Source organism: Schistocerca serialis, chromosome 4 (assembly GCF_023864345.2).
Source record: "Schistocerca serialis cubense isolate TAMUIC-IGC-003099 chromosome 4, iqSchSeri2.2, whole genome shotgun sequence".
Lineage (NCBI taxonomy): Eukaryota > Metazoa > Arthropoda > Insecta > Orthoptera > Acrididae > Schistocerca > Schistocerca serialis.
Window position 1 is genome coordinate 684,284,486 of NC_064641.1, and position 27,452 is coordinate 684,311,937.

General features: G+C 36.0%; 1 protein-coding gene across 1 annotated transcript in view; it reads left to right on the plus strand.

Annotated features, from left to right (window-relative positions):
* The window catches only part of LOC126474693 (testis-specific serine/threonine-protein kinase 3-like), a 65,027-nt gene extending 39,895 nt beyond the window's left edge, over positions 1–25,132 (plus strand). The window contains exons 5-6 of the mRNA XM_050102171.1: positions 7,233–7,423; positions 24,949–25,132. Of these exons, the coding sequence (XP_049958128.1) occupies positions 7,233–7,423; positions 24,949–25,030 (273 nt within the window). The 3' untranslated portion in view covers positions 25,031–25,132. The remainder of the gene's footprint in view (positions 1–7,232; positions 7,424–24,948) is intronic.
* The last annotated feature ends 2,320 nt before the right edge of the window (positions 25,133–27,452 follow it).

The window sequence follows — 27,452 nt, forward strand, 5'->3', positions numbered from 1 at the left end:
CTGGAATCCTTACCCAATCCGTTACCCCCAGAAACCATCCTTGTAACCATTGATGCCACTTCCTTATACACAAATATCCCGCACATCCAGGGCCTCGCTGCGATGGAGCACTTCCTTTCACGCCAATCACCTGCCACCCTACCTAAAACCTCTTTCCTAATTACCTTAGCCAGCTTCATCCTGACCCACAACTTCTTCACTTTTGAAGGCCAGACATACCAACAATTAAAGGGAACAGCCATGGGTACCAGGATGGCCCCTTCGTACACCAACCTATTCATGGGTCGCTTAGAGGAAGCCTTCTTGGTTACCCAGGCCTGCCAACCCAAAGTTTGGTACAGATTTATTGATGACATCTTCATGATCTGGACTCACAGTGAAGAAGAACTCCAGAATTTCCTCTCCAACCTCAACTCCTTTGGTTCCATCAGATTCACCTGGTCCTACTCCAAATCCCATGCCACTTTCCTTGATGTTGACCTCCACCTGTCTAATGGCCAGCTTCACACGTCCGTCCACATCAAACCCACCAACAAGCAACAGTACCTCCATTATGACAGCTGCCACCCATTCCACATCAAACGGTCCCTTCCCTACAGCCTAGGTCTTCGTGGCAAACGAATCTGCTCCAGTCCGGAATCCCTGAAGCATTACACCAACAACCTGAAAACAGCTTTTGCATACCGCAACTACCCTCCCGACCTGGTACAGAAGCAAATAACCAGAGCCACTTCCTCATCCCTTCAAACCCAGAACCTCCCACAGAAGAACCACAAAAGTGCCCCACTTGTGACAGGATACTTTCCGGGACTGGATCAGATTCTGAATGTGGCTCTCCAGCAGGGATACGACTTCCTCAAATCCTGCCCTGAAATGAGATCCATCCTTCATGAAATCCTCCCCACTCCACCAAGAGTGTCTTTCCGCTGTCCACCTAACCTTCGTAACCTCTTAGTTCATCCCTATGAAATCCCCAAACCACCTTCCCTACCCTCTGGTTCCTACCCTTGTAACCGCCCCCGGTGTAAAACCTGTCCCATGCACCCTCCCACCACCACCTACTCCAGTCCTGTAACCCGGAAGGTGTACACAATCAAAGGCAGAGCCACGTGTGAAAGCACCCACGTGATCTACCAACTAACCTGCCTACACTGTGAAGCTTTCTATGTGGGAATGACCAGCAACAAACTGTCCATTCGTATGAATGGACACAGGCAGACAGTGTTTGTTGGTAATGAGGATCACCCTGTGGCTAAACATGCCTTGGTGCACGGCCAGCACATCTTGGCACAGTGTTACACCGTCCGGGTTATCTGGATACTTCCCACTAACACCAACCTATCAGAACTCCGGAGATTGGAACTTGCCCTTCAGTATATCCTCTCTTCTCGTTATCCGCCAGGCCTCAACCTCCGCTAATTCAAGTTGCCGCCGCTCACACCTCACCTGTCTTTCAACAACATCTTTGCCTCTTTACTTCCACCTCGACTGACATCTCTGCCCAAACTCTTTGCCTCTACAAATGTCTGCTTGTGTCTGTGTATGTGCGGATGGATATGTGTGTGTGTGCGAGTGTATACCCGTCCTTTTTTCCCCATAAAATAAGTCTTTCCGCTCCCGGGATTGAAATGACTCCTTACCCTCTCCCTTAAAACCCACATCCTTTCGTCTCTCCCTCTCCTTCCCTCTTTCCTGACGAAGCAACCGTTGGTTGCGAAAGCTAGAATTTTGTGTGTATGTTCGTGTTTGTTTGTGTGTCTATCGACCTGCCAGCGCTTTTGTTTGGTAAGTCTCATCATCTTTGTTTTTAGATATATTTTTACCACGTGGAATGTTTCCATCTATTATATATATATATATAATAAATGTGTAATACAATTACTAAATACAATGAACACATTACTGCACTGAACTGGTGCAGAAGTTACATTGTATATATATATATATATATATATATATATATATATATATATATATATATATATATATATATATAATGTAACTTCTGCACCAGTTCAGTGCACTAATGTGTTCATTGTATTTAGTAGTTGTATTACACGTTTATTACCTTATAAATAAATAAAAAACTTTTTTATTTTATAATCAATGCATTAAGGCTGCGTTCACACTGCCGGCCGGGCCGGGCCGGGCTGACGCGTACTGGCTCGGCTCGTGCCTATGCAGCTCAGGCCGACGTGTAGTGCATTCACACTGCGCGCCGCGCCGAGCCGGGACGGCGAAATGGGGGAAAATCCACTTCTCCGATTTTCATGTTCAAAAAATTCTTAGCGGTATGTAAGACTGCGCCACATCGTTTTATGAACTCATTTTTCCTTAAAAGCGTTACTTACGTCGTGAAAAAAGAAAAAGTCTACTTTTCGTTTCGCGTGATTTCTTAGTTTCGTAACGCTTCCCATCCGATTTTGAAGAAAGTATGCGGCTAAAAAATCTGATTTTTGTACACGTGCTAGTGTAACATCTTAGCTTCATATTGAATCATTTATCTTTTCATATTTCTTAACAGTCATTGTGAAATGATGCTATTTGTCAACGTTGTGCACTTGATTTACAAATCTTGTAGTGAAAAAGTTATGTAGCGGGTAGCTTACTGTTAGATCCGTTTTAGACCATACATTGGTGCGAATGAAATGTAGCTAAAAGTACCAAAAAGTTTTTGAAATGATAATGACACTGATATCTGTCTCTGGTCACAAGTAATGCGAGATATTCAGTGGCGTCAGTGCCGCGTCCGCAAGCCACGGAGTTCGAGCGGTTACAGCTTGGTTTAATGTAGTCATGTAATGCAGGACAGAAAAAACTAATTACTAGTGATCAGCGCAGACCTAGTGCCGGTCCCTCTTATTATTTTAATGGTCTCATTCTCTAGATAAATCCAAATGTATAAGGTTTTTTCCCTCGGCTACTGGACAATTCATCTGCTATGCTTTTATAATTGGCCATACGTTGCATCACAAAAGACAAACAATTATTTGTCATCGACATCCTACAATTAATATGATGTACATTTCGTATTTCGAACTAAAAGATAACTGAAGCGCAATTCTGTAGTCTCGTTGTCTACTTTGACATAAAAAATAATGGAGAGTTAATGTAACTACTGTAGATCGGCACAGATGTGAGTTTCATTGTTCTTCATTGTTTTTTTTTTTTTTTTTTTTTTTTGTTCCTTGGCGGGCTGCGCTGCACTGTCAAGGTAATCCCCACTCTTTGGCTAAATGGCTGGCGGGAGGCCAAATAAATAAATTTAAAAAGATCTCCACCCTTCGACAGCTGACAAGCAAGTCAGTAGAAAACGCAGCTGCAGTCAACAGTTGCTCGCCTTTAGCTAGTCTGTGCTGTCGTGTAGAACAATGTTTTCACTCTTTTATTGGTACTATTTTGACTCTGCAGTAACTCGTCGAGTTTTGAAGTACAGAAGAACTAGGAGGTTATGGATTCATCCTATGAATAGCGACAGACATTTAGGAGAGTTTTTTTCTTTATATGAAGAACTTTAAAAACTATCCTGAAAAATTTTATTCAAATTACAGATTGAATCATAATACATTTCAGTATGTGCTGCAGAACATTCAAGACAAAATTTCTAAACAGAACACAAATTTTCGCAGAAGTATAACAGCAGAAGAAAAATTGTGTATAACGATAAGGTAAGAATCGTTAGTACACACTTTTTGGTTTGAAGTAGAACTTTGTACAGCATTCGCTACCTCCAGTTAATTGTAGTCATGCTTTTGTATTTTAAATTTCACAAACGCTAACCTCTGAGGGGAAGAGAGTTTAAGGGACTTCTGAGAATCATTAGGAAGTAATTAGCTTCGTCATTTTGGGTAATGTCTTGCTGTGCCTTCAACGAAGAATCGCAGAAATACTCCTTCAGAATTTTCCAACTTTTTTCTTCTTTTTTCTTCATGATGCAGCGCTTGGCAGTGGTGATGGTTCATCATGTGGAGCCACTGATGACCTCACAGAATTCTTTTCATTACCTTGTAAGATAGACAGATTGATAGGCGAAGAGTTTTGAGATAATGCCCTTTGACTCAGTGGTTCTATCTCCACTGATAAGGAACTGCCACAGCATGACTTTACAATGCATTATCATCTGGTAGGGACACCTTTCCGTCCCTCAGTGACACTCATATCTGTCTCCGTTTACAAGTAAATGCGAACTATTCAGTGGCGGCAATGCCGCGATCGCTGGCAAGCTATTGTTGTAAATGCATGCAAATACGGTAGATTAAATAAATGAAATAAAAGTAATTTCGCATGTATCATCATAATAAACGTAATTTTTCCTCACTGATTGTGAAATGTGAGGTAACATCTTAAAATAAGACGTGTGCAGTCACACTTGTGAAGAAAGCAGAAGGGAGACGTGTGATGCGTGTACTGCAGAAGCTGTAGTGCTGCTCCACAGGCTCGCGCCTGCGGTCGGCTCGCGCCGGCAATATTAAACACTCCGAATGTCGTCGGCTCGGCTCCGGGAGGCTCACGCCGTGTCGGCGCGGCCCGGCCGCCGGTGTGAACACCGCAATTCAAAACCATGTGTTTGATATCGAAGCGGGCGGCGGCCCGGCCAGGCTCGGCTCGGCCCGGCCGGCAGTGTGAACGCAGCCTTAGTATTTGTAAAATGATTGTTTCAAATAGCGTTCATTAAATAATGACAACTGTGCCACTTGGGACCTGTGGGATGGCACATTAGATTATTTGTTTGAGTTGTAAATATTTGTCATGTATTGTTGTTTTTCTGACATGTTCTACCTCCTGGAGGACCTCCTCACTACGGATCAATTGGAATTAAAGTAAATCTAATCTAATCTACCCTTTTCATAATATTGTCATTATTCCATTCTGGATTATCCTTTGTTAGATACCTTCTCGTATGAAGTACATACATCCATCTTTTGTGTCCCTTTAGTTGAGAAACTGACAGATTAGATTAGATTAGATTAATACTAGTTCCATGGATCATGAATATGATATTTTGTAATGATGTGGAACGAGTCAGATTTTCCAATACATGACATAATTAAGTTAATTTAACAACATAATTAAGTTAATATAACAACTTTTTTATTTTTAAAAAAATTTTTAAAAAAATTTTTTGTTTGGTTTTTTTCCTTTTTTTCTTAATTTATATCTAAAAATTCCTCTGTGGAGTAGAAGGAGTTGTCATTCAGAAATTCTTTTAATTTCTTCTTAAATACTTGTTGGTTATCTGTCAGACTTAGACTTAGATTTAATCTTGAATAGTGAAGATTATCCTTTCTCCTAGTATTGTAGTTATGCACACTGCTATTACTTCTGAATTGGGTTTGGTTGTTAATAACAAATTTCATAAGAGAGTATATATACTGAGAAGCTACTGTGAATATCCCTAGATCCTTAAATATATGTCTGCAGGATGATCTTGGGTGGACTACAGCTATTATTCTGATTACATGCTTTTGTGCAATAAATACTTCATTCCTCAGTGATGAATTGTCCAAAAATATGACGCCATATGCAAGCAATGAGTGAAAATAGGCGTAGTAAGCTAATTTACTAAGATGTTTATCACCAAAATTTGCAATGGCCCTTATTGCATAAGTAGCCGAACTCAAACGTTTCAGCAGATCATCAATGTGTTTCTTCCAATTTAATGTCTCATCAATGGACACACCTAAAAATTTTGAATATTCTACCTTAGCTATATGCTTCTGATTAAGGTCTATATTTATTAATGGCATCATACCATTTACTGCACGGAACTGTAGGTACTGTGTCTTATCAAAATTGAGTGAGAGTCCATTTACAAGGAACCACTTAGTAATTTTCTGAAAAACATTATTGACAATTTCATCAGTTAATTATTGTTTGTCAGGTGTGATTACTATACTTGTATCATCAGCAAACAGAACTAACTTTGCCTCTTCGTGAATATAGAATGTCAAGTCATTAATATATATTAAGAACAACAAAGGACCCAAGACTGACCCTTGTGGAACCCCATCCTTGATAGTTCCCCAGTTTGAGGAATGTGCTGATCTTTGCATATTATGAGAACTGCTTATTTCAACTTTCTGCGCTCTTAAACTGTCCCACTCATGCCACAATACTTGAGCTTTTCTAGCAGAATTTCATGATTTACACAATCAAAAGCCTTTGAGAGATCACAAAAAATCCCAATGGGTGGTGTTTGGTTATTCAGATCATTCAAAATTTGATTGGTGAAAGCATGTATGGCATTTTCTGCTGAAAAACCTTTCTGGAAACCAAACTGACGTTTTGTTAGTACTTTATTTTTACAGATATGTGAAGCTACTCTTGAATACATTACTTTCTCAAAAATTTTGGATAAAGCTGTTAGAAGGGTGATTGGACGGTAATTGTTTACATCAGATCTATCCCCTTTTTTATGCAAAGGTATAACAATAGCATATTTCACTCATAGCATATTTCAGACAAACATTGAAAGCAGCTTCAATTCTGTTTAACTAAGAATGATTTCACTATCATTTCTTCATTTCAAAAACACCTTGAAAATGCAGTCTATCAGTTTGTGTTTTTATTAAGAACCTGAAATTTAGATACAGTGCTGCCTGAAATTTCTAAGTCTACTAATTTTAAATGTAACATATCTACATTAATCACATCATAGTTCCTTAATTTAGTATGCTCTGGCTGTGAATAATATAGTATAACGTTTATGTACAACATTTTATAATCACTAACTGTGAGTGCATTTATATTGCCTACCTTTTTTCATCATAATATGCAGCTTACCCAATGGCACAGGACTGTGCACATGACTGGTTCAGTGCCACTATTGAACTGGTAAAAAATTACTCTATGAAGCAAAACTTGCCATGATAGCTGTTATAATGACATTATAAAAAACTGTGGAATGTGACTTGGGGAAATGTTGATGGTACCTTGTTCAGTGTAATTATTTACCATCATTAGCCACCTTTCACACTGTATATAATGGCAACAAAGTGATGTAGGCCAGAAAATTATTTTACACAAAAAAATAAAAATGATATAACAGTAAATGCAAATGGACTGCCTCTAACATTAAAAATATGCTTAATTTCCATTGTTAAACTTAGGTTCATTTCATGCATTATGTAACATGTCTTCTAGCTTTTAAATAACAGCTCCTATACATGTCTTCTAGCGTGTCTTCTAGCTTTTAAATAACAGCTCCTATACATAACCTTACTTTGTTTCAGGGAAAACCATACAATCCTAAACTGTATGATGCTTGGTCACTTGGAGTTGTATTGTTTGTTATGCTGACAGCAAGTATGCCCTTTGATGATACAAATTCAAAAGCCATGCTATATGCACAGCTGTGTCGAGTCATCAATTTCCCAAAACACTGTGAACACTCTGTGTCAATGAATGCAAGGGAACTTGTAAGGTAAGAATGGAAACATAAATGTGCACAAGCCATGCAGTAGGTCTATAGTTAAGTATGGGTATTAGTATCTGTTGACTTACTCTTCAAGATCAAGCCAAAACAATTTAAAAAATACAGGAACTCTATTCTGTGTTAACTATTGATTGGAGCAGCAACACCAGTGCACAAGAATATGCACTGAAGTTCCTGCTTTACAAGGAAGAAAGTAAAGTGAACTATACATTGCATTACATTACATTACTTGTATTTTACGGATCCTGTGGACAGGGGTCTGTAAGATGTGAAAAGAACTCCAGGATTTACATTTTATTTAGATGCAATACAACAATATGTCTTAACAGTATGAAGTCTTATTTTATTACTGTGATAATATTAATTACAGATTAACCCTGAAAATTAACTTTAGGGATTTCTGAGAACATATCCTACAGTGGACTAGAAACAGTTTCCTTAAATGAAGTTCTTTAATTCACTCTTAAACACCACAACATTACCCATAAGATATTTAACATGCTCTGCCAGGTTATTGAATACATGTGTTTTAGTGTCTCTTACTTATTTCTGTACAAATGTTAAGCACTTCCAGTCTTACTGTTATGTTCATACTTTGCTTTATTTTTTGAGAATGAGAGATGTCCTCTTAATAAGCAAGGTAATTAATGAATCTATGTATTATTAAACAGTCGTATATTACCATTTTTTTATGAAGTTCTAGATGTCAGCTATAATTCTTACAACACACTTCTTTATTTTGAAAATACCAGAATCAATATTTTATTGTCTCATAACATATTAGTTAAATCTCTGATTTAGTGTACAGGAGACTTATCATATTACAGCTATAATAGATTACACATAGGACACTATCTTTGTTATCATGTAACTACAAAATCTGAATTTAATATTTTACTACTTTGAAAATTTGTCTTGTAGCTTGTTATATACTTTCATTCCCCTGTATTGTGGGGTCTGTGTAAAAAGATGAAGTCTGTGTAGGAAGCATGAAACTTTCTTTGTTCCTAGTTTCATACTTGTACTGGAAGTTATATGGAACAGTGTTTTTTATTTGTGAAGAGTTGTAAGTATAATGAAGGAAGACTTATTGTTGGTATATTTAGGTTTCTTAATAGTAGCTGACAAGGATCTCTTGGTACTGCATTAAACATGTCTCTGATAATTTTTTTCTGCAAGGCTAATGTTCTTGCTGTGTTGTTAGCATTTTCATAAAGGACAATACTGTATCTTGTGGCAACCTCAAAGTAGCTTTGGTACACTATTTTTTTTGTGTCTATGTCGGTTATATTGGCTATGATTGACATAACAAATGGCAGCCTGTTTGATTTACTTCTCAGGTAGCCTATGTGCGACAACCATGACAGACTTCTATCCAATTCCATTACTAAGAATTTAACATATTCTGCTCTGTTTAGTTCCTGACATCTGTGCGTAATCTGAATACAATTTATTTTTTGCCTTAAATTGCTGTTTTTGAAATATTTAGTTTTAGACTACTTAGATGGAATGACATTTTCAGGAATTTCCTCTTAATTTTATTTTCTGTCGGTACTGATGTGTCATTAGCAAATAGAACTGAATGATAATTTAAATTTAAGACTAAATTATTTATGTAACAAGAAAAATTGTAGGGCCTAGGGCAGAGCATTATGGTACTCCCTGTGAGATAGTTCTCCACTTTGAAGAGTACTTTCCTTTGTTTGGTGTTAGGACAACCCTTTACTTTTCTCTGTCAGATTGATGTACACCACTGTAAGGCACTACCCATTATTAAATTTCTTCCTTTTTTATAAGAATAAGGAGTGGTCTATATAATGTTTCTCTGGTGAAGTTTACTTATTAAAGAATGGCATTAATAATAAAAGCTGTTGACTGAAATTCGAAGGCAGGGTTTACTGAAAATTCAAGGAACAAATATAGATAAAATGGCCATATGTGACTAATATTTTCATCCTCTCCCCTATTATTGAAACTGCAACAAGCACTTGAACTAGCAGGTGAACAGTCACAGAAGACATAGCCCTTGTGACTTACAAGTTATTCCTTCATTATAAGTAATGAAAGAAAAAGGAGAAAAACTGAGCAAGATAAGTTATTTTAAACATCATGATAAGAGATACAAAATCAGCCACAGAGGAGATGGATACAACTTTGAATGTAACAGCAGGAGCCAATCAGTAGGTTAAAGATAATAGCTAAAAACTTCTATGAAACAAAGAGTGCAAACGGAAAAAAAATCTTGAATGTTACATACATAGTTTCTGATGTTTCTGACAGGTTTCTTTTCTCTCTGCTGTCTTGCAGTTCAGTGTGATCAACCCTTCCCTTCTTTAATGGATTATGTTTCATAGTTCCTTTTTCCCACCTCATGCCTGACTCTCTAAGCAATTATTTTCGAGTTTGGAAAGCTTGAAATTTGATGGTGTGATCATTGTTGATGTGCCTCCTAACCTTCCCCAGCTGCTCCATCTCACTCATGCATCGTAGCTGATATAAACATCAAATTAAATTTTGCTATTTGAGTATAAATAAAAATAAGTTAAGTCATCTAAGAGAGAAAAATAAAGATACAAGAATGTAGAGAGACAAATGGCTTACAAGAGTTTTGAGAATTTGGGAGGTGGATAATATCTTAGGTAATGGCCTAAGTTAAGGTGAAGTTGGTAGTAAAATCAAAGAAATATTTTGATATGTAACCTCATGTTCTGGATAACAAAGCACAGAGACTGGATGTGGATTTTAATGACTAAAACTGTGTATGAAGTGTTTATCATGCTGTTGTTGTACTAAGGAGCAGTTTCAACTAGGCCTATGTGATGTTTATTGATTTTTTTTATTCTGGCAAATTTTGTAATACTTGTCTTGTCTCAGTGGGTTGAGGTAAAGCTGCTGCTGTGGCACAAATTTTGCTATTCATGGGTAATCAAGCATTGTACTGAAGCTGACACAGATGAAAACTGTATGAAAGGGACCAATTAAACTGCAATGTGTTAAAATGCAAAACAAGACTATGAGAGATTTGAATGACATGTAACAGCTGTCTTATGATGATTTCATACCCAGGAACACAGTGTTTGAATTAGGTTTTAGCCATACCAATTTTTAATTCCCTGTACCGGTATATTTCCCAATTCTAACTAATGAATGCTGAGATTCTTTTTAGAGGTGCTCACAGGACATTTCTATGTAAACCATTATCCTTTGTGAATAGTGTCCTATATATAGTTTATTATTTAAAGATATTACCTTGCATGGCTGATGTTAATTATGTGTATTGAACATGTTGTCTTTATAAGCTATAGAAAAAAATAAATTCACATATTACTGGTCCAAATTAAATAAAATCCTGCTCAGTTCCTTTAATGGGGACATTTTTTGTGACATAAATTAATTTTGAGAATTAAATTGAAATGAATGTCCATTTGGTAAAAAGCTTTTGGTTTTCCACTTGGGTAGTAGTGTTGAAATGCTGATGTTTCAAGGATTGTTATACTGAAAGTATTCTGATTGAAAAATCCATGTCAAACAGTCTGTACACATAGGTATGTAACAATTGCTGGTGATGGCCCGGGATGTCCTATACTTAACACAAACATAGCTATAGTTAGTAGCAGGCATTAGTGCCAAAGTAGATATGTGATCAGCATAATAAATTCAGCAGTTTGAAATAGAACATAGATAGTCTCTAATTAAAATGATTTCATATGCCAAAATTTGTGTCTAACAATAAAACATCAAATGAAATAAAATATGCAGAAATAAAATCCATACTTAAAGTCCAAATGAAAAGTGTAAAAATTAATAAAACCACCCATCATGACAAAGTAAATAACACAATATTTTGTGAAAGTCAGAATAAAAGGTATAAAAAGTAATATAGAATATATTAACAGAACTTCTTTCAGTGTGACAAAGCAAGTGAAACACTGTCTTGTGTGAAAAAGATGAATGAAACAGTAATGATATAATAATAAGTCTTGATGGTTGATACAGCACTCAGAGGAGAATCCAGTTAGCACCATCTTGTGGCCACTTGTATGATGTTTTTGTTTCCCTTTGGTGGTGTTTGTAGAAGGAGGCGCAGTCATTATGCTCTTGGTGGCCAGTGTACATGGCCACATGCTGAGTCGTTGCAGTGTGCGACACCAGTGAGACTAGTAAGTTCCGGAATACATTTAAACAGCCATTCAAGTTAAACACATTCTGTTTGTTAAGCAATAACCCTGTATGTGCATAGATATCCATTTCCTCCAGTAGGTTCAATAATTGTCCTTTCAGTGTCCTGTGCAACACTTCGAAATTATTCTGCATATTTCGTGCCTCATGGTTTTCATTATCAAAATGTGTACTGAATGCACTCCCATTTTGGCTGTAGGTCTGTTCTTTGATGTGAGTCTTAAAATTCTTCCCCATCTGACCAATATAAAATCTTTCCTAGTTCTGGCAGTTGATCTTGTAGACCCTACATTCAAAATATTTATTAATGCTGTTGGCAACTTTGTGACATAATCTAGAATCAATTGTACCTTTTGTCTGAAATCCAGTTTTAACTTCAGTTTTTCTGAAAATTTCCACAATTGTCTCTGAAAGTACACCATTGTATAACATAGTAACAAATCTCTTGTTCTCTGGATCTACTGAGTCCTTGTCATGTTTGTTTGTCGTTAAGTATGGATTTTATTTCTGCACATCACACAGCATTTTATCTTTTATTGTAAGATACACATTTTGCCATATGACTATGCAAATTCTGCTTTAAGCTATCACATTATGATGCTGACCACTTATATAGCTCAGCACTAGCAGTGTCGTCTAGCTATACTTATGTTTGTATAAGTGTAGGACACCCCCAGCCCATCATCAGCACTTATGTGCCTATGTGTACATAGTGTTTGACATTGTTATTTGTATCAGAATACTTTTACTGGTATGTAGGGCTGGTTTGTACGTTTAGTAGAAGTGTTATCTTTCTTATGTTTTCCTGAAATTTTTGTCACATTAGAGTTTTTCTACTTGTAACAGATTTGATAATGGCAGTAAGTTGAAACCAGTCCTTGTGAACTGTATAGCACATGTTACCAAGACAGACATTTATAAATAAAGTGCCAACATGGTCATAGATCAGTTACAGACTTTATGTCTTCAATTGATAAAAATGTACATTCACATGTGTTTAGGTGTTTAAGTATTTATAGAGTGCTGTTGGTGAAGTTAAATAATAAAATGCTGGGCTTCCAGAAAACCTATCTTTGTCCCATAAAAGGTAATTAGTGAGTAATGATAAAAATATTTGCCTCAAGAGAAAACTTTTGTACTAGGAATTTCTCTGAGATTTCCATCTTGGGATAAATATTTCAATTGTTGTGAAAATTCTGATATTCAGCACTTCCAGTAAATGGATACTTTCAGAGAAACTAAAGAAATTATTATGCCAATAAAAATTAGGAAAAAAATCTGTCAGATTCTAATCTCAAAAACATTTGATGGAAATGATATATTTCAAACTTAGTGAAAAGATGAGTAATGAATTGCATATAACAGTACCAATGCGTCATGAGGAAACATTTTCTGAAGTACTTCTGTTGACAAAAAGAGGGAGCAACTAAAGTCATTAATGATTAATGTGATGGGTGACCATCCTGCCGCCATGCGCTGTTGCCATTTTTCGGGGTGCACTCGTGATGCCAACTGAGGAGCTGCTCGATCGAATAGTAGCGGCTCCGGTCAAAGAAAACCATCATAACGACCGGGAGAGTGGTGTGCTGACCACACGCCCCTCCTATCCGCATCCTCGGCTGAGGATGATATGGCGGTTGGATGGTTCCGATGGGCCACTTGCGGCCTGAAGACGGCGTGCTTAATGTGCACAGAATGTGGAATTGCCTCATGATTATTTTTAACATGACTACTATATCAAAATATTTTTCTCAGTGTAATTTAATTGGATAGATAAAAATATGCAAGCTTTCAGAGCCAGTGGCTCCTTCTTCCAGCAGAAGACTTGAAAGGAAAGGAAGAATGGTGAAGGAAAAGGACTGGAGATGTTTAGGAAAAGGGATAGAGTTCAGAAAAATCACCAGAACTGCAGGTCAGCGGACACTACTGGATGGGATGAGAAGGAAAGACTCATCATGTATTGCACCTAATTTCAACTGGTTGTTTAAATACAGTAAATGAATTACTTTTTAGAAAGCATAATAATCAGTGTAGATGCATTAACTGTTTCCTTTTTTCTTGATGTCTCCTACAGGGACAAATTTGCGGTATGCCAGTTTATTTATTAGATGGCAATTGTGTATTTGAAAGTAATTAAATATTTCATACACAATTTTCTTTAATCTCAGCATCTCACTAAAAAAACTCATTTTTTGAAAATTAAGCAAACCCTGTTTTTATGGAATAAGTCCCAATTTTGGCAAAATAATCAAATTTAGAAACCTATAATTACCATTATTCATTGAACACTGAACAAATTTATTTAGTACCAAAGAGCACTGCAACAGCTTAGGAGCAGTATTTAAGGATCCTAATAAATTCTTAAGCCATTAATGTGTGGTAAAATATGTTTGACATCATAATAGATTGGGCTCCAAAACACACAGGAAAATGTTCACTCATACTTTCTGTGCCATGAGAAATAAGGGTAACTAATAAAAGTTGATGGGGATGTTAAAGAATCTAAACAACTTTCAGCCAATAGTAAACATAAAATTATACACTGAACGGCCGAGGAAACTGGTGAAGGCATGCATATTTAAATACAGGTATATGTAAACAGGCAGAATGCGGCACTGCAGTCGGCAATGAAGAAAACAAGTGTCTGGCACAGTTTTTAGATCGGTTACTGCTGCTACAATGGCAGATTATCAAGATTTAAATGAGTTTGCATGTGGTGTTATAGTTGGCACATGAGCGATGGGACACAGCATCTCCGAGGTAGCGATGAAGTGGGGAATTTCCCATATGACCATTTCACTAGTGTATCCTGAATATCAGGAATCCAGTAAAACATAAAATCTCTGACATTGCTGCAGCTATGAAAAGATACTGCAAGAACGGGACCAATGGTAACTGAAGAGAAGTGTTCAATGTGACAGAAGTGCAACTCTTCTGCAGATTGCTGCAGATTTCAGTGCTGGGTCATCAACAAGCATCAGCCTGCAAATCATTCAATGAAACGTCACTGATACAGGCTTTTGGAGCTGAAGGCCCACTCATTTACCGTTGATGACTGCACGACACAAAACTTTATGCCTCTCCTGTGCCCATCAACACTGACATTGGACTGTTGATGACTGGAAACATGTTTCCTGGTCGGACAAGTCTCATTTCAAATTGTATTGTGTGGATGGACCTGTATGGGTATGGAGACCTCCTCATGAATCCTTGGACCCTGCATGTTAGCAGAGGACTGTTCAAGTTTGTGGAGGCTCTGTAATGGTGTGGGTCACGTGCAGTTGGAGTGATACGGGACCCCCTGAAATGTCTTGATATTACTCTGCCATGTGACACATACATAATCATCCTGTCTGGTCACCTGCACCTATTCATGTCCACTGTGCATTCCGCCAGACTTGGGCAATTCCAGCAGGACAATGCGATGACACACATGTCCAGAATTGCTTCAGAGTGGCTCTTTTGAGTTTAAACATTTACGCTGGCCACCAAACTCCCCAGACATGAACATCCCAGACATGAACATCATTGAGCATATCTGGGCTGCCTTGCAACATGTTGTTGAGAAGAGATCTCCACCCCCTCACACTCTTACTGATTTATCAGATTTATGGACAGCTCTGTAGGATTCATGGCGTCAGTTCCCTCCAGCATTACTTCAGACATTAGTCGAGTCTATCACACGTCATGTTGCTCATGGGGGCCCTATGCAATATTAGGCAGGTGTACCAGTTTCTTTGGCTCTTCAGTGTAAATACAACTGGGAGTACATATATCATGCACTGGAATGTAACTGAATTAAATGCTGAATACTGAAATGACAAATGTTCTAAAATTTCTATTTTTGGTCTGAGTTTAAAAATATTAAAGTAATTTATTTAAATGAATACTGGCTTAGTGAAGGTGCAATAAAAATCTTAAATAAGTTTGAAAACTTTAAGTTAGCTACCAGCTTTTGTAGGAGTTCATGCCCACTTATGTATTCACATTTTGATTACTGTGAAAGAAGTGACTTTAACTGTTTAAATGAAGAGTGATTTTTTAGGGTTGCTGTTGTGGTGTTCATCTGATTTCTTTCTTTGTTTGTTGTCCTATGTGTCAATGTACTAAGTTGTGATACTGGCTGAAAAAATGGGGGGTGGAAGTTTAACACTGACTACTTTACATGATGTCGCCGACAGGTGCACATTTGTGTTTCACAGTTCTTTACTATCACTGTTCACAACCTCCCAATAATACACAGTTATATGGTCAGTGCACTATTGTTTAACTTTCAGTAAGCCTCATTAATAGTTTGCAGGCAAACATCAACATGCTGCTACAATAGTTTACTGTTGAATATCTAAGAACAGTAAAAACCTAACCATACATTTCACAGTCTTTCAGATTAATTGAACAGACACTGGCATTGCTTTAACACATGGCCTCTTGGTGTAACACTTATTTCACGGTTAAGTTGATGCATTGTTGTTGTTCTAACCAATACAGTTTTCTTGTCTGAAACTCGGCTGTGGACTGAGTGTCTCGGGACCAAAAATCAGACTCTTGTATGTCAGCACAATAATAGGCACTGAAACTACACATTGTTTGATGTTTAATTTACAGAAATTACAATTAAAATTTAACTCATTAAATTAACTGAATACATCAAAAAATTCCATCTTTTTAATAGTTTCTTCTACTACAAGAGTTAGGCTGAATTATTTGTTTAAATGACGAAATTAACAGATATCATTATACAAAAAATACTTCTGACAAAACTGTTAATTACTTTGGAATTAATTAAGGACTGGCTTTGCTAACATGTTTTCAAATAGAGCCAAATAGATCCTTTAAGAATAGTACTAGTTGTTCCTCCAAATGTTCATAATTAGTATAGAACTGGTATTTGTTTATAAGTCAACAATAGAATTTAAGTTACGAAACGATTACTGATTTCACCCTATAACAAAATATACTAACTAGGCATAGTCAAAATAAATTAGGAAAGTGCTGACATACACAAAACTAAGCATAAAATTAGATTTGGTGCTATATTTAGAACTGATGGCCAACCTTTCGCTTTTACAAAAATGCAGCTTATACTCATGTATGTTAATAATAAGTAGTCAAAAATGAAGAAAATGAATTTTAAGGAGGTGGATGGCAAAACAAGAGGGGAAGCAAAAATCATCCCAGCTTGCTTTGACACACTGTTTCAAATTAAGGAACCTAAATGTTGCTATAATGTCAATTTATAGAATCCCAGGAAAAGTTACAACTAAGCAATTCCTGTGTAAATTTCAATTTTTGCTAGAAAACCTCAGTAAAGAGAAAAAGGAAAAAACGTAATTGCTGCCAATTTCAAAATCAATGTGTTGAGTGAAAATGATGAAGCATCAAAATTTATTGACATAATAGAAAAATACAGTTTAAAATTAAATTTTTTGTTATCAACTAGAGAAAATGCTCAGCTGCATGTATAGACAATATTTCAACTAATTACATTTTTGAAGATGCACATAAATTTTTTTCAGATTTAAGAGTTTCTGATCATTCAGCTGTATTTATTGAGTTGAGATAAAGTAAGGAAGTTCTGTTTTAAAAAATCTGCATGAAATTGAACTTTAATCAGGAAAACATGAGTTCATTTCATGACAAGCTGGGCAAGACAGAATGGCACTTTGACCAAAATATTTCAAGCAGTGCAAATTTTGCAGTATTCTTGAGTAGTTTTTTAAATGTTTTCAATGAAATGTTTCCACCTTAAACTTGTCTAAATAAAGCGACAGTAAAGTTGAAATGGATCACTCAAGGTATACAGATCATTAGTACTAATAAAAGACAACTAAATAGTGAACTAATATATAATAAAAATACTGAATTTGTTGAATATGTTAGATGATACAAAATTACGTTTTAGAAAGTTGCCAAGGCAGAAAAGCAAATGGCAAATAATAGTTTAATTTTAAGACATGAGAATAAATAAAAGCCAGTGTGGTCAACTGCAAAATCTGAATTAGATGTTAAAGTCTCCAGTCACAAAATTTATAAAATCAAGCTTCAAGAAGAGGTTACTGTAAACCCAGCTCTAATTTCAGAATGTCTCAGTGAATTCTTTATTATTGTAGTGTCTCACAAAATTTAAAACAGTGTAAGCAATTAAGTAAAAAATATTATATTAACACTGAAAAAGAAAAGCCCTGCAGGTTGGGATGGGGTACCCACAAAAGTTACCAAATTTGAGTGTAAAATAATAGAAAATGCACTGTTTGAAATAATAAACCCATCTTTTGAACATGGATGCTTCCCAGAGGTGATAAAGTATACAGAGGCAAAACTGCTGTTAAAAAAATGAGTAAAGAAAGGATTTGGGAAATTATATCCGATATCTTTTCTTCCAGTCCTCTCAAAAGTATTTGAGAAAGTAGCTGCCATCCAGATTCAGATTTTTATTGGAAAATATGAGATTATTTTGAAAAATCAATTTGGCAAGGAAAAATCACTATAGATGCAAATCACAAGTTTGTTGACAAGATTAGCACATCATTAGACAATAAAAATAAGGTTTCAGGGATCTTCCGTGACCTCACAAAAACCTTTGACTCAGTAAGCCACGCACTTCTTACCCATAAACTTGACATGTATGGAATTAGGAATGCTGTTCCACACTTGCTTACTTCGTATCTATCCAATAGGAAACAAAGAATTGTTGTTTCTATAAATGCAGCAAATTGCTCCTCCAAATGGAAGACAATAACACAAGGTGTCCTCAAGTTTCTATCCTAGGGCCTATCGTGTCTTTATTCTACATTAATGATCTATCAATCAATAGAAATGCCCACTCAGTTTTATTTGACAATGACACATCTGTACTAATTGAGTGTGAGCCAGAAACTATCTCTGTCTGCATCATCAATACAATAGGTCATTTAGAAACATGGTTTCATCTCAATGGATTAACCCTGAACATCCTGAAAACCCATGTGATCCAGTTCAGAATAAATCAGTCAATAGATCAGAAAATTAAAATAAACCATAAAAACCAAACTCTAGAAGAGGTGGATTGTGCAAAATTTCTAGGATTAAATCAAGACAAGAATTTAAATTGGAACAAACGTGTGGAATAACTAGTAAACAAACTATGTAGCTTTGCAATTGCAATGCAAATATGGCAAATGGCTCCTACATGGACACAAGGAAAACTGCATACCACAGCTACTTACAGTCATTTACAAGGCATGGTATCGTTTCTTGGGGAAATCTGAGTAACTTAATGCCCATACTGAAATTACAGAAAAGAATTGTTAGAAACACATTGCTCTGCATCCACGGAGATCATATGGCCCATTGTCTAAAAACCTGAAATCATTAACAGTAGCTTCCTTGAATATCTATGATATTATCATTTTTTGCATGCCGGTTTAGAATTATGCGAAGAGAACTGCTTTGAGTGTATTTATAATTATACAAGAAATAAAGAAAACTTTATGGTCCCTGCTCACTCTTTGAACTTATATACTCAGACTCTCCATTACAGGGGAATGAAAATTCATAAAAAATTATAAACCCAAGAACATTTTGAGTATGAACCTAAAGTCACTGAAAATAAAGCTGCATGATACTCTGCTTGAATGATGCTACTACTCAGTTGAAGGTTTCATGAATTATGAAGTGAATATTTGAGCAGGAGGTAGTTTATAAATTGTCTTGTTATGTGAATAAGTAAAGGTATCTTTTCACAAAAAAGTTGCATTCATGTTTAAATACAACTCCATCTTATTAACTATAGCTTTATATCAGTGAAACTGTATTAACTATATTTTGACCTGTCTCCTGCACTCTAGTCAAATAATTAGAATATGTATGTTATGAGACAAATCACAATTTCTCATCAAATAAATTTCCTATTTGTAATGTAATCATACTTGCATTTAGCAGTACAGATTATTACTGTTACTACGAGTGATAGAAAAGGTTAGACAGTTGCATGAGGAGAGCCAGCATAATTGCAAACTATAGTTTGCAGCAATATTGGTTCAGCAGAATGACTAATTATGGTCAATCCTCCAAAATCAGCAAGAATATTCAACAGATGGTGCAAGTCTGGTAATTTTGATTTATATGTCCAATAGATTCAGTGCATCAAAGTCTATGAACCAAAATATGCAGATGTCCCAACAAGTTAAAGAGTAATCTGACAAGATAGGTGCAAGGCAAAGAATTAGGAAATAAGTCTTAATGCTAGGGAGTCACCATGGGATGGGAGAGTTGAATCAGGTAAACATGTGTAGATTACTTTGTATAACAGAATTTTTAGGCCAAGTACTGGGCATTGATTAAGTTTCTCTGGGGCTAGATGTTGATAGAAAAGATTATATGCTGAAACTTCATTATAGACTGAAACAGTCTTAACCTATCAGGAAAACGAGGTCACAATCAACTGCAGAGTGAAGCATTGATTCTGGGAACAATCTGTAGACTGTAGCTAAGCTTTTTCTCTGTAAAATCCTTCCTTCCAAAATTGCTGCTCTTGTAAGGTATTCAGGAGAACTCCTGTAAAGTTTGGAGTGTAGGAGACAGTTGTAGGTAGAATTAAAGCTGTGAGGATAGGGTTGGTGGAATTGAAGCTGTGAGGATAGGTCATGAGTTGTACCTCGACAGTTAAGTTATGCAGAGCCTTGCTCATGAAAAGCAAGGCTCTGGGCTTGAGTTCTGGCCTGGAATGCAGCTTAAACTTGTCAGGAAGCTTCAAAATAGTACATGTTTGGCTACAGAGTGAAAGGTATGTTTTGAAATATAACATCATAGTAATTGGAGTTATAGACAAAAGCTTTGGCTACAACTTCAGTTACATAAGTGCGAATGATGACAGGTACATTGCAGGGAATGGTTCTTGCAGTAGTGTGCAGGTAATCTCACTCTTCAAGCATTACAAAAACCCATATCAAAAATGCAGAACCTACTTTCTCTGGAGGGAAGGGTGCTGACACATGGCTGCAGTCACTGCTTTGTTCCTCACTTGGTTGCATCACAAATTGCATGACATGCTTCTGTCAAGTCTACTTAAATGGGTAATTGCCTATATGTAAGAACACTCAGTCTTTTAGGATTTACCATAAAAACACAAATTATCTTATAAATAAAAAAGATTAACTTTTAAACAGGAATTTAAGCAGATGATTGTCATAACATCACACTAAAATAATGGAAACAAACTAGAAAAAGTAGATGAATGAAAGCTAATATGTCATTGAAAAAACAGTAAAAGGAAAATAATGGCTATATACAAAACCTGCAGTTAGGTCTTTAGCCTCAGAGATTAGTGATTGTAGTACTGAACAGTGTTTGATTTCTGTGCTTCGGCAGAGGACCTGGAAACATATATAAATGCCCCTACTAGTAGTGTTGATGGTGTACAAACAATAAGCAGTTAATACCATCAATTTCATCAAGCATTTAAAAGAAATATTAATATTGTTTTGTAAAATGAATAGAAGAGTTACTATTAGTGACACTTTAATGTTAATTTCCTGTCAGATAATAGTGATCAAGGACTTCCACTGTTATAATGACCAGCTTTAGCTTCTTTTCCAAAGTGAAGTTCCTAATCAGTGTAATGATTTCATTGGACATGTGTTTTATTTAATGAAGATTAAGTATTGTGTCTTCTTTACCTGTTTTTGCTTGACTGTGATATTGTGTATGGCTATGACACACTTCCTGTTCACATATCATAGTTACTGCTGTAATAAAATTCAGTGTTGCTATTCTAATTTATCTGGAATAATATACTAACACCTTAAGTAATTATAATCCATACATCACCTATAAACATATACATCATCAACTGGATACATTAAACCCCTATCAAAACATAATGTCCAACTTCTAACCTCTACATAGATGTCTATTCAAAGAATGAATGTGAGTAATCTCAAGCACATTTCATTTGCCTCACCAATATCGTAACTTTGTTAAAAATATATATATTCTCTGAGGACTCTGCATGTCTCCAAAGTAGGCTAGTGATACTATGATCTATATTTGCATCCACACAAGTACTTAGTCTCATGAAGTTACTGCCAACCCATGCTGAAGATCTGCGTCATTCCTCGCCATGATTCTCCACATGCAAATAAAAATAACAAATCTACATAATATCCATGCTCTCTCCTGCAATAACTTGTATTATGGCATTGATTCATGAGTCTCATTATCAGCAAGAATACATAGGGGGTTCATGTCACTCCTCTGGAGTGATATGTAACACCACATCATGGATAAATGATATTGGCAACTTGAAAATGACTGTCTGTCCTGTTCTTGGAACAAGTTGTTTCTTTGCAGATTTTCACCATTTTTTGATGTAATAATGTACTACTTCCTTATAGGCTACCAAGAACTGAAAGTACCCCTTCGTACTGAAATGTCTGATAAATTATTGATGTAAATGTGAGATACTGTGCTCAAGAGCTCTACAGACCCAGGGTTTTGAGTGATTTTTCAAAGCCACTATTAACTGTTCTACTTTCCACAAAAATTCATTTCCTGTTAATTTGTCTGTGTCTCTTGAGATAGCAGTCCAATAGAAATGTGTTATCCTGTATTTGTGCCATCACTGTTCCAATGGTCTCCTTTCCAGCACTGGTGGTTGTGTGTTTTTCCTTTGTTTGGATGCTTTGAATATCGTTCATAAATTTCATTTTTTAGCCTCTTATTTAGAAGCCATATAACTAAATCTGTTAGTTATTTTCATCTTCTGGGAATGACATTTGTGACAGCTCATAGTAATTTTGCATGCATCGGTATGTTTATGAATAAGTTGCATTTTTGGTGAAAATACCATATTATTACCAGTTGGCAATTTACATAACTAGATTTCTACTTGAATCATTATCTACAGTAAAATTTAATGGATAGAGGATGGGGCAAATAAAGGTGGCCCAGAGAACAGAGTTCCAGGGTACAAAGAAACAAAGCAGAGGAAAGGAAATACAATACTAACTTGACTATATCAGATCTTGAAAGTAATCACCATTCATCTCTTGGCATTTTTGGGCCCTGGTCAGCTAGTTAATAAAGATGGATCAAAGCTGGACTGCTGGGATTGTTGCAGTCTCATCTGTAATGTTCTGCTGCACTTCTTGAAGACTATGAGGGTTGTTGCAATTTGCACCTTTGACTTGAGGGCTTCCCACACAAAGTAATTGTACAGTGACAGATCAGGTGGCCTGGGTGCCCAGCTTGAGCCATGATCAGACTTACCTCTGCTAACAACACTTTCAGGCATGAAGATTGTGTGAATGTGCTCCAACATTTGGCTGACTGTATGGGCTGTTGCTCCATCCTGTTGGAAGTAACTGTAAGTCTTTTCCTCGTCTGTTAATGCATAAATTCATGTACAATGATATCCATCTTGTACAGGCCACTTGTCTTTACCGCACCCTGTATAACCCAACATGAAATATTTCGAAATCTGTGTGTGGAGAAGAAGCTGTCAAGCAGAAATGGTTTCCATTTATTTTTAAAACTGTTTTAATTGTCTGCCAGCACCTATAATTCAAATGGGGCATGGCCAAACATAATTATGGTGGCTTGCTTTGCTCCTTTTGGTGCAAGGGAAAGATTAAATTGTTTATAATTGAGGATGTTTTTGGTCTTAGTACAATATTTATAAATGTTGCTATAACTTCATATCTAGACTAATTCTTCACAAAAAACTTCATGAAACCATTTTCAGTATACACATGTGCATTAAACAGTTGCCTACATAATGCTTAATTATGCACATCAGATATTATCGGTACAACATTTTTCTATGCCATGAATATTTCCTGTCTAGTTGTGGAATTATCCTAGAAAGTTATCCCATAAGATGTTAACAAAAGGAAGTATACAAATTGCAAAATATGCCAGCTTTATGATGATTTCATCATCAAAATCGGCAATTGGGTGTATCGCAAACATTGCTGAACTCATGCATATCGGAAGATTTAAACTGTGATTTCCATTTCTAGTTCTGATCAGTATGCACACTCAGGAAATTTCAACATATTTTGTTTCCCTTGTGCTCCATTGTTAATGATGATTACATATCTGAACTATGTTTTATCTAAGATAAGTGATAGATCATATATTAAGAACTACTCACAATCAGTAATTGTTCTGAATATTTCTGTTATTGTACTTTTTATTGCTGCATCCATATTCAGCTTGATTACCATGCCTATATTATCAGCAAAGAGCATTGCTTCTGTTTTATCACTGTAAGATGGAAGGTTATTTATTTATGACAAGAAGAGTATTAGTCTCAGTACTGAATACCATGGAATGCCTATAGTAGTTAGCCCCAACCAAAAGAAGATTCATCATGAAGATTGTATGAACTGTCTGTCATGATCACTTGCTGGTTATCAGTTAAATATGAAGTGAACCAGTTACTCTTTGTACTTTGAAAGCCATAAACTTACATTTTTCTACAAGATTGTTGTAATTTGCATAATAGAAACACCTTAGACACATTACAGAAAATTCTGTAGGTGATTAAGATTTTGTAATATATGGATAGAGAGATGGTAGGTGGCATGTTCAGTGGTGGTGCCCTTCTATAATCATTGATCTGAAGCATCTCATTTCATGATCCAACAGCAAGTCCCGGTTATTATATATTTTTTATTGTTGTATGGACAGGCCATAAGTTAATTCATCGATCTTGTCATTCTCTGGTATAATACAGTTAATTTTTTTTATGTCTGTGTGCTCATATTTAAATAAATATTCAGAATTTCTATTGTATAGGCATCAATATTGTTTTGGCCGGCCGGCCGGGGTGGCCAAGCAGTTCTAGGCGCTACAGTCTGGAACCGCGCGACCACTACGGTCGCAGGTTCGAATCCTGCCTCGGGCATGGATGTGTGTGCTGTCCTTAGGTTAGTTAGGTTTAAGTAGTTCTAGGTTCTAGGGGACTGGTGAGCTCAGGAGTTAAGTCCCATAGTGCTCAGAGCCATTTGAAACATTTGTTTCGGACAGTTCAGTTTCTAATGGCTCTCAGTGGTTCTATATTTTGTGTTTTATTGTTGACAGAAAAATGTCTGGTATTTGCAAAATAGCTTTTTAGTAACCATCCCAAAAAATTATACACCCACCAAAACTTACTGTTTTATCAGCAACTATATAAACAGTTTGTGTAGGACCACACACATCAATTGGCTGAAGCCCGTTTTGTGAATGAGACTTAATTACCGCTTTTCTGTCTTGGCCATGTTTATTAATATTTAAGGTATTTTTATACATTGTTACTTACAGGTGATCTGGACTTCTTATGTATACACAAACTGTATTTGCATTTTCAGGCGACTTCTGGAACCAGATGTTACCCGACGAGCTACTGTTAAACACATCAAACAAAATGCATGGCTGAAAAATGAATTGTAATGAAAATGTATACGAAAACCTAGTGTCCTACCAGTGGAGTGTGTGTGTGTCACTGTCCTGTGCAATATTTTTGTTTTCAGTGAGTCGTCCACAAGTCTTTCTTTTTTTTGTGACAAACCACGTGACAATTAAAGTTATTTTTTTAAAGTGCTTTTATGTTACTAAATAATAAATATGTTAAAATATGCAATAAAATCAATGAATATGTATTTTTGCAAAGAGAAATAGCTTATGAAGGTATTTCTAGCAATGATTTCATTCTTTGTGTGCATCATTTGCAAATGCATAAGATATTTTTCCTGGGGGTGGGGGTGGGGCGAGGGAGGAAGTAATCGTAGTACATGATGTCTCAACAACAGTGCACCATAAGGAGTCTTAAGAAGTATGAATGTAAATAGTTTAAATGTAAAATAATTTTTATTGTATGGACAAGTAATTCCGACAAGCAAAACAACCATAATTACCAACTACAGAATTTTTGCTAGGAAACAATATACATATGGTTGTAAATATCACATTAATGACAGTCAATAACCCTTTTGTAATGAGAAGAAGCATGAGAGAAGAAAATCATAGCAAAATAATAGATACAGCAAATACATGATACCCAAGAACATGTGATTATATCCATTTGTTTGAAATTGCAGAAAATTCGTGTCCATATAGCAATAATATATTTTATCTTTCCCCATTACATACCCCCAAGGTGTGGCTATTTATTGATTTATCCTTGTTAACTAGTGGTTGACTACTTCCATCCCCCACTCCTGCTAGTAATTTATGATCATTCAACATGATCAAAACGATAGTAGATTCATTGTCTATAAAAACAGTAGAAAACACTATTCTAATTCTATGTTTGTACTTTAGAAGTCAGCTTAATATGTGTTTGAAGATGCCTGCTGTACTACAGTCATTTTGTTCCCATTATGTTTCATCTGTGACAGGTGCAGGGAAAGAATGACTGTTGAGAAGTCTCTTAAATAAATTCTATTTCTGTGATTTAACTATCAAGGTTATTTTACAGTTACATAATGGAGGAAGTAATATTTTTTTAATGTGTCTACTAGGAATTTTGACGAGAAACCTCTCCATAATGCACACTGTCTTAATCGCAGCAGCTGCTGTTGTACGTAGATGAATGTTTCTGTGGCACCTCCATGCTGGATCATACTCGTATTTCCTTAGGGTTCTTTCCATGAATCACAATGTGTCATCTGTTTTTTTCTTACAACTAATCACGTGCAGCATTTTACTTTGAATTGTTTCAGACGTACTCCTAGATAATTTATGATTTCTACTGATTGTTAATAATGGGGCATTCCAGCTACTTCTCTTTAATACATTACTTTTATTTATCTTAAGGGTGGCAATTGTTGCATGACGAGAAGAACTTCTGCAGGTCATTCTGTATTTTCATGGGTTTTTACATTTACATCTGTGGACATCCTCTTAGCCACCCAATTGCAGTCAGTAAACTCGTAAATTGTTGTGTTCTCTTGCATAATTATTTGTATCTCAGTTAAGACTTTCCTTTCATGTTAACTAATGTGCAAGAATAATAATTTCAGTGGACTGCATGAGTATGAAAGCCTCAAAGCTCTCAGTAACAATAAATCATTGAACAATATACGATAATACACAATATTAAATAAAGAGAATACTATGCCACATAACAAGAACCTGGTTTGGCTAAAATAAATTTTGTTGCTATTTTTCACATGGCATTCAGTTTCATCAGTTTGTTCTTTCTAATTTTCCTTTTTTTTTTATTTCACTCTTATTTTCTGTTTCAGCAACTTCTTATTGCAACCCAATCTTGTCTCGACTCTTTACCATTCAGAATACACCTTTTCTTTCTCTCACCTCCCCCCCCCCCCCCCTCCCTTCTTCCCAATCCCTTATATACACTAATGTATGTTACTCTCCTTCAACTCTTTTTTCTTAAATAATTCCATATATATCTTTCTCAACCTCCTCAGTTTTGCCCCTGTTTACTTCTTTCTTTGCTTCATTATTTTTACCCTTATGGTCTATGTCTCACTTGTCACAAACACCAGATAAATCTGTTGTTATTAATCACTAGGTTGATGGTTACTTTCAAAACCACATGAGATGATTTGGAAATCAGCTATTACAATTATTTTTCTTCTTTTTGTTGCATATCTTTCAAGGTTTGATTTTGAATGGTGTTCAGGCATATTATTTTGGTCACTGTTAATGTAATAATACAATACTGACAAACTTGGAGGGACTCTTAGAGGGTGGTGTTGAGAGAAAAATTGAATATAAGAACCCATATCTGGAAACATCTTCTGTACAGATAATGGTTAATTATTTTTATCTCAGGTCTTCTTAGAATCTTTTAAACTGTAAAAATGTTAACAGAGACTTATTACACCCAACACTTCACTGTGCTAAA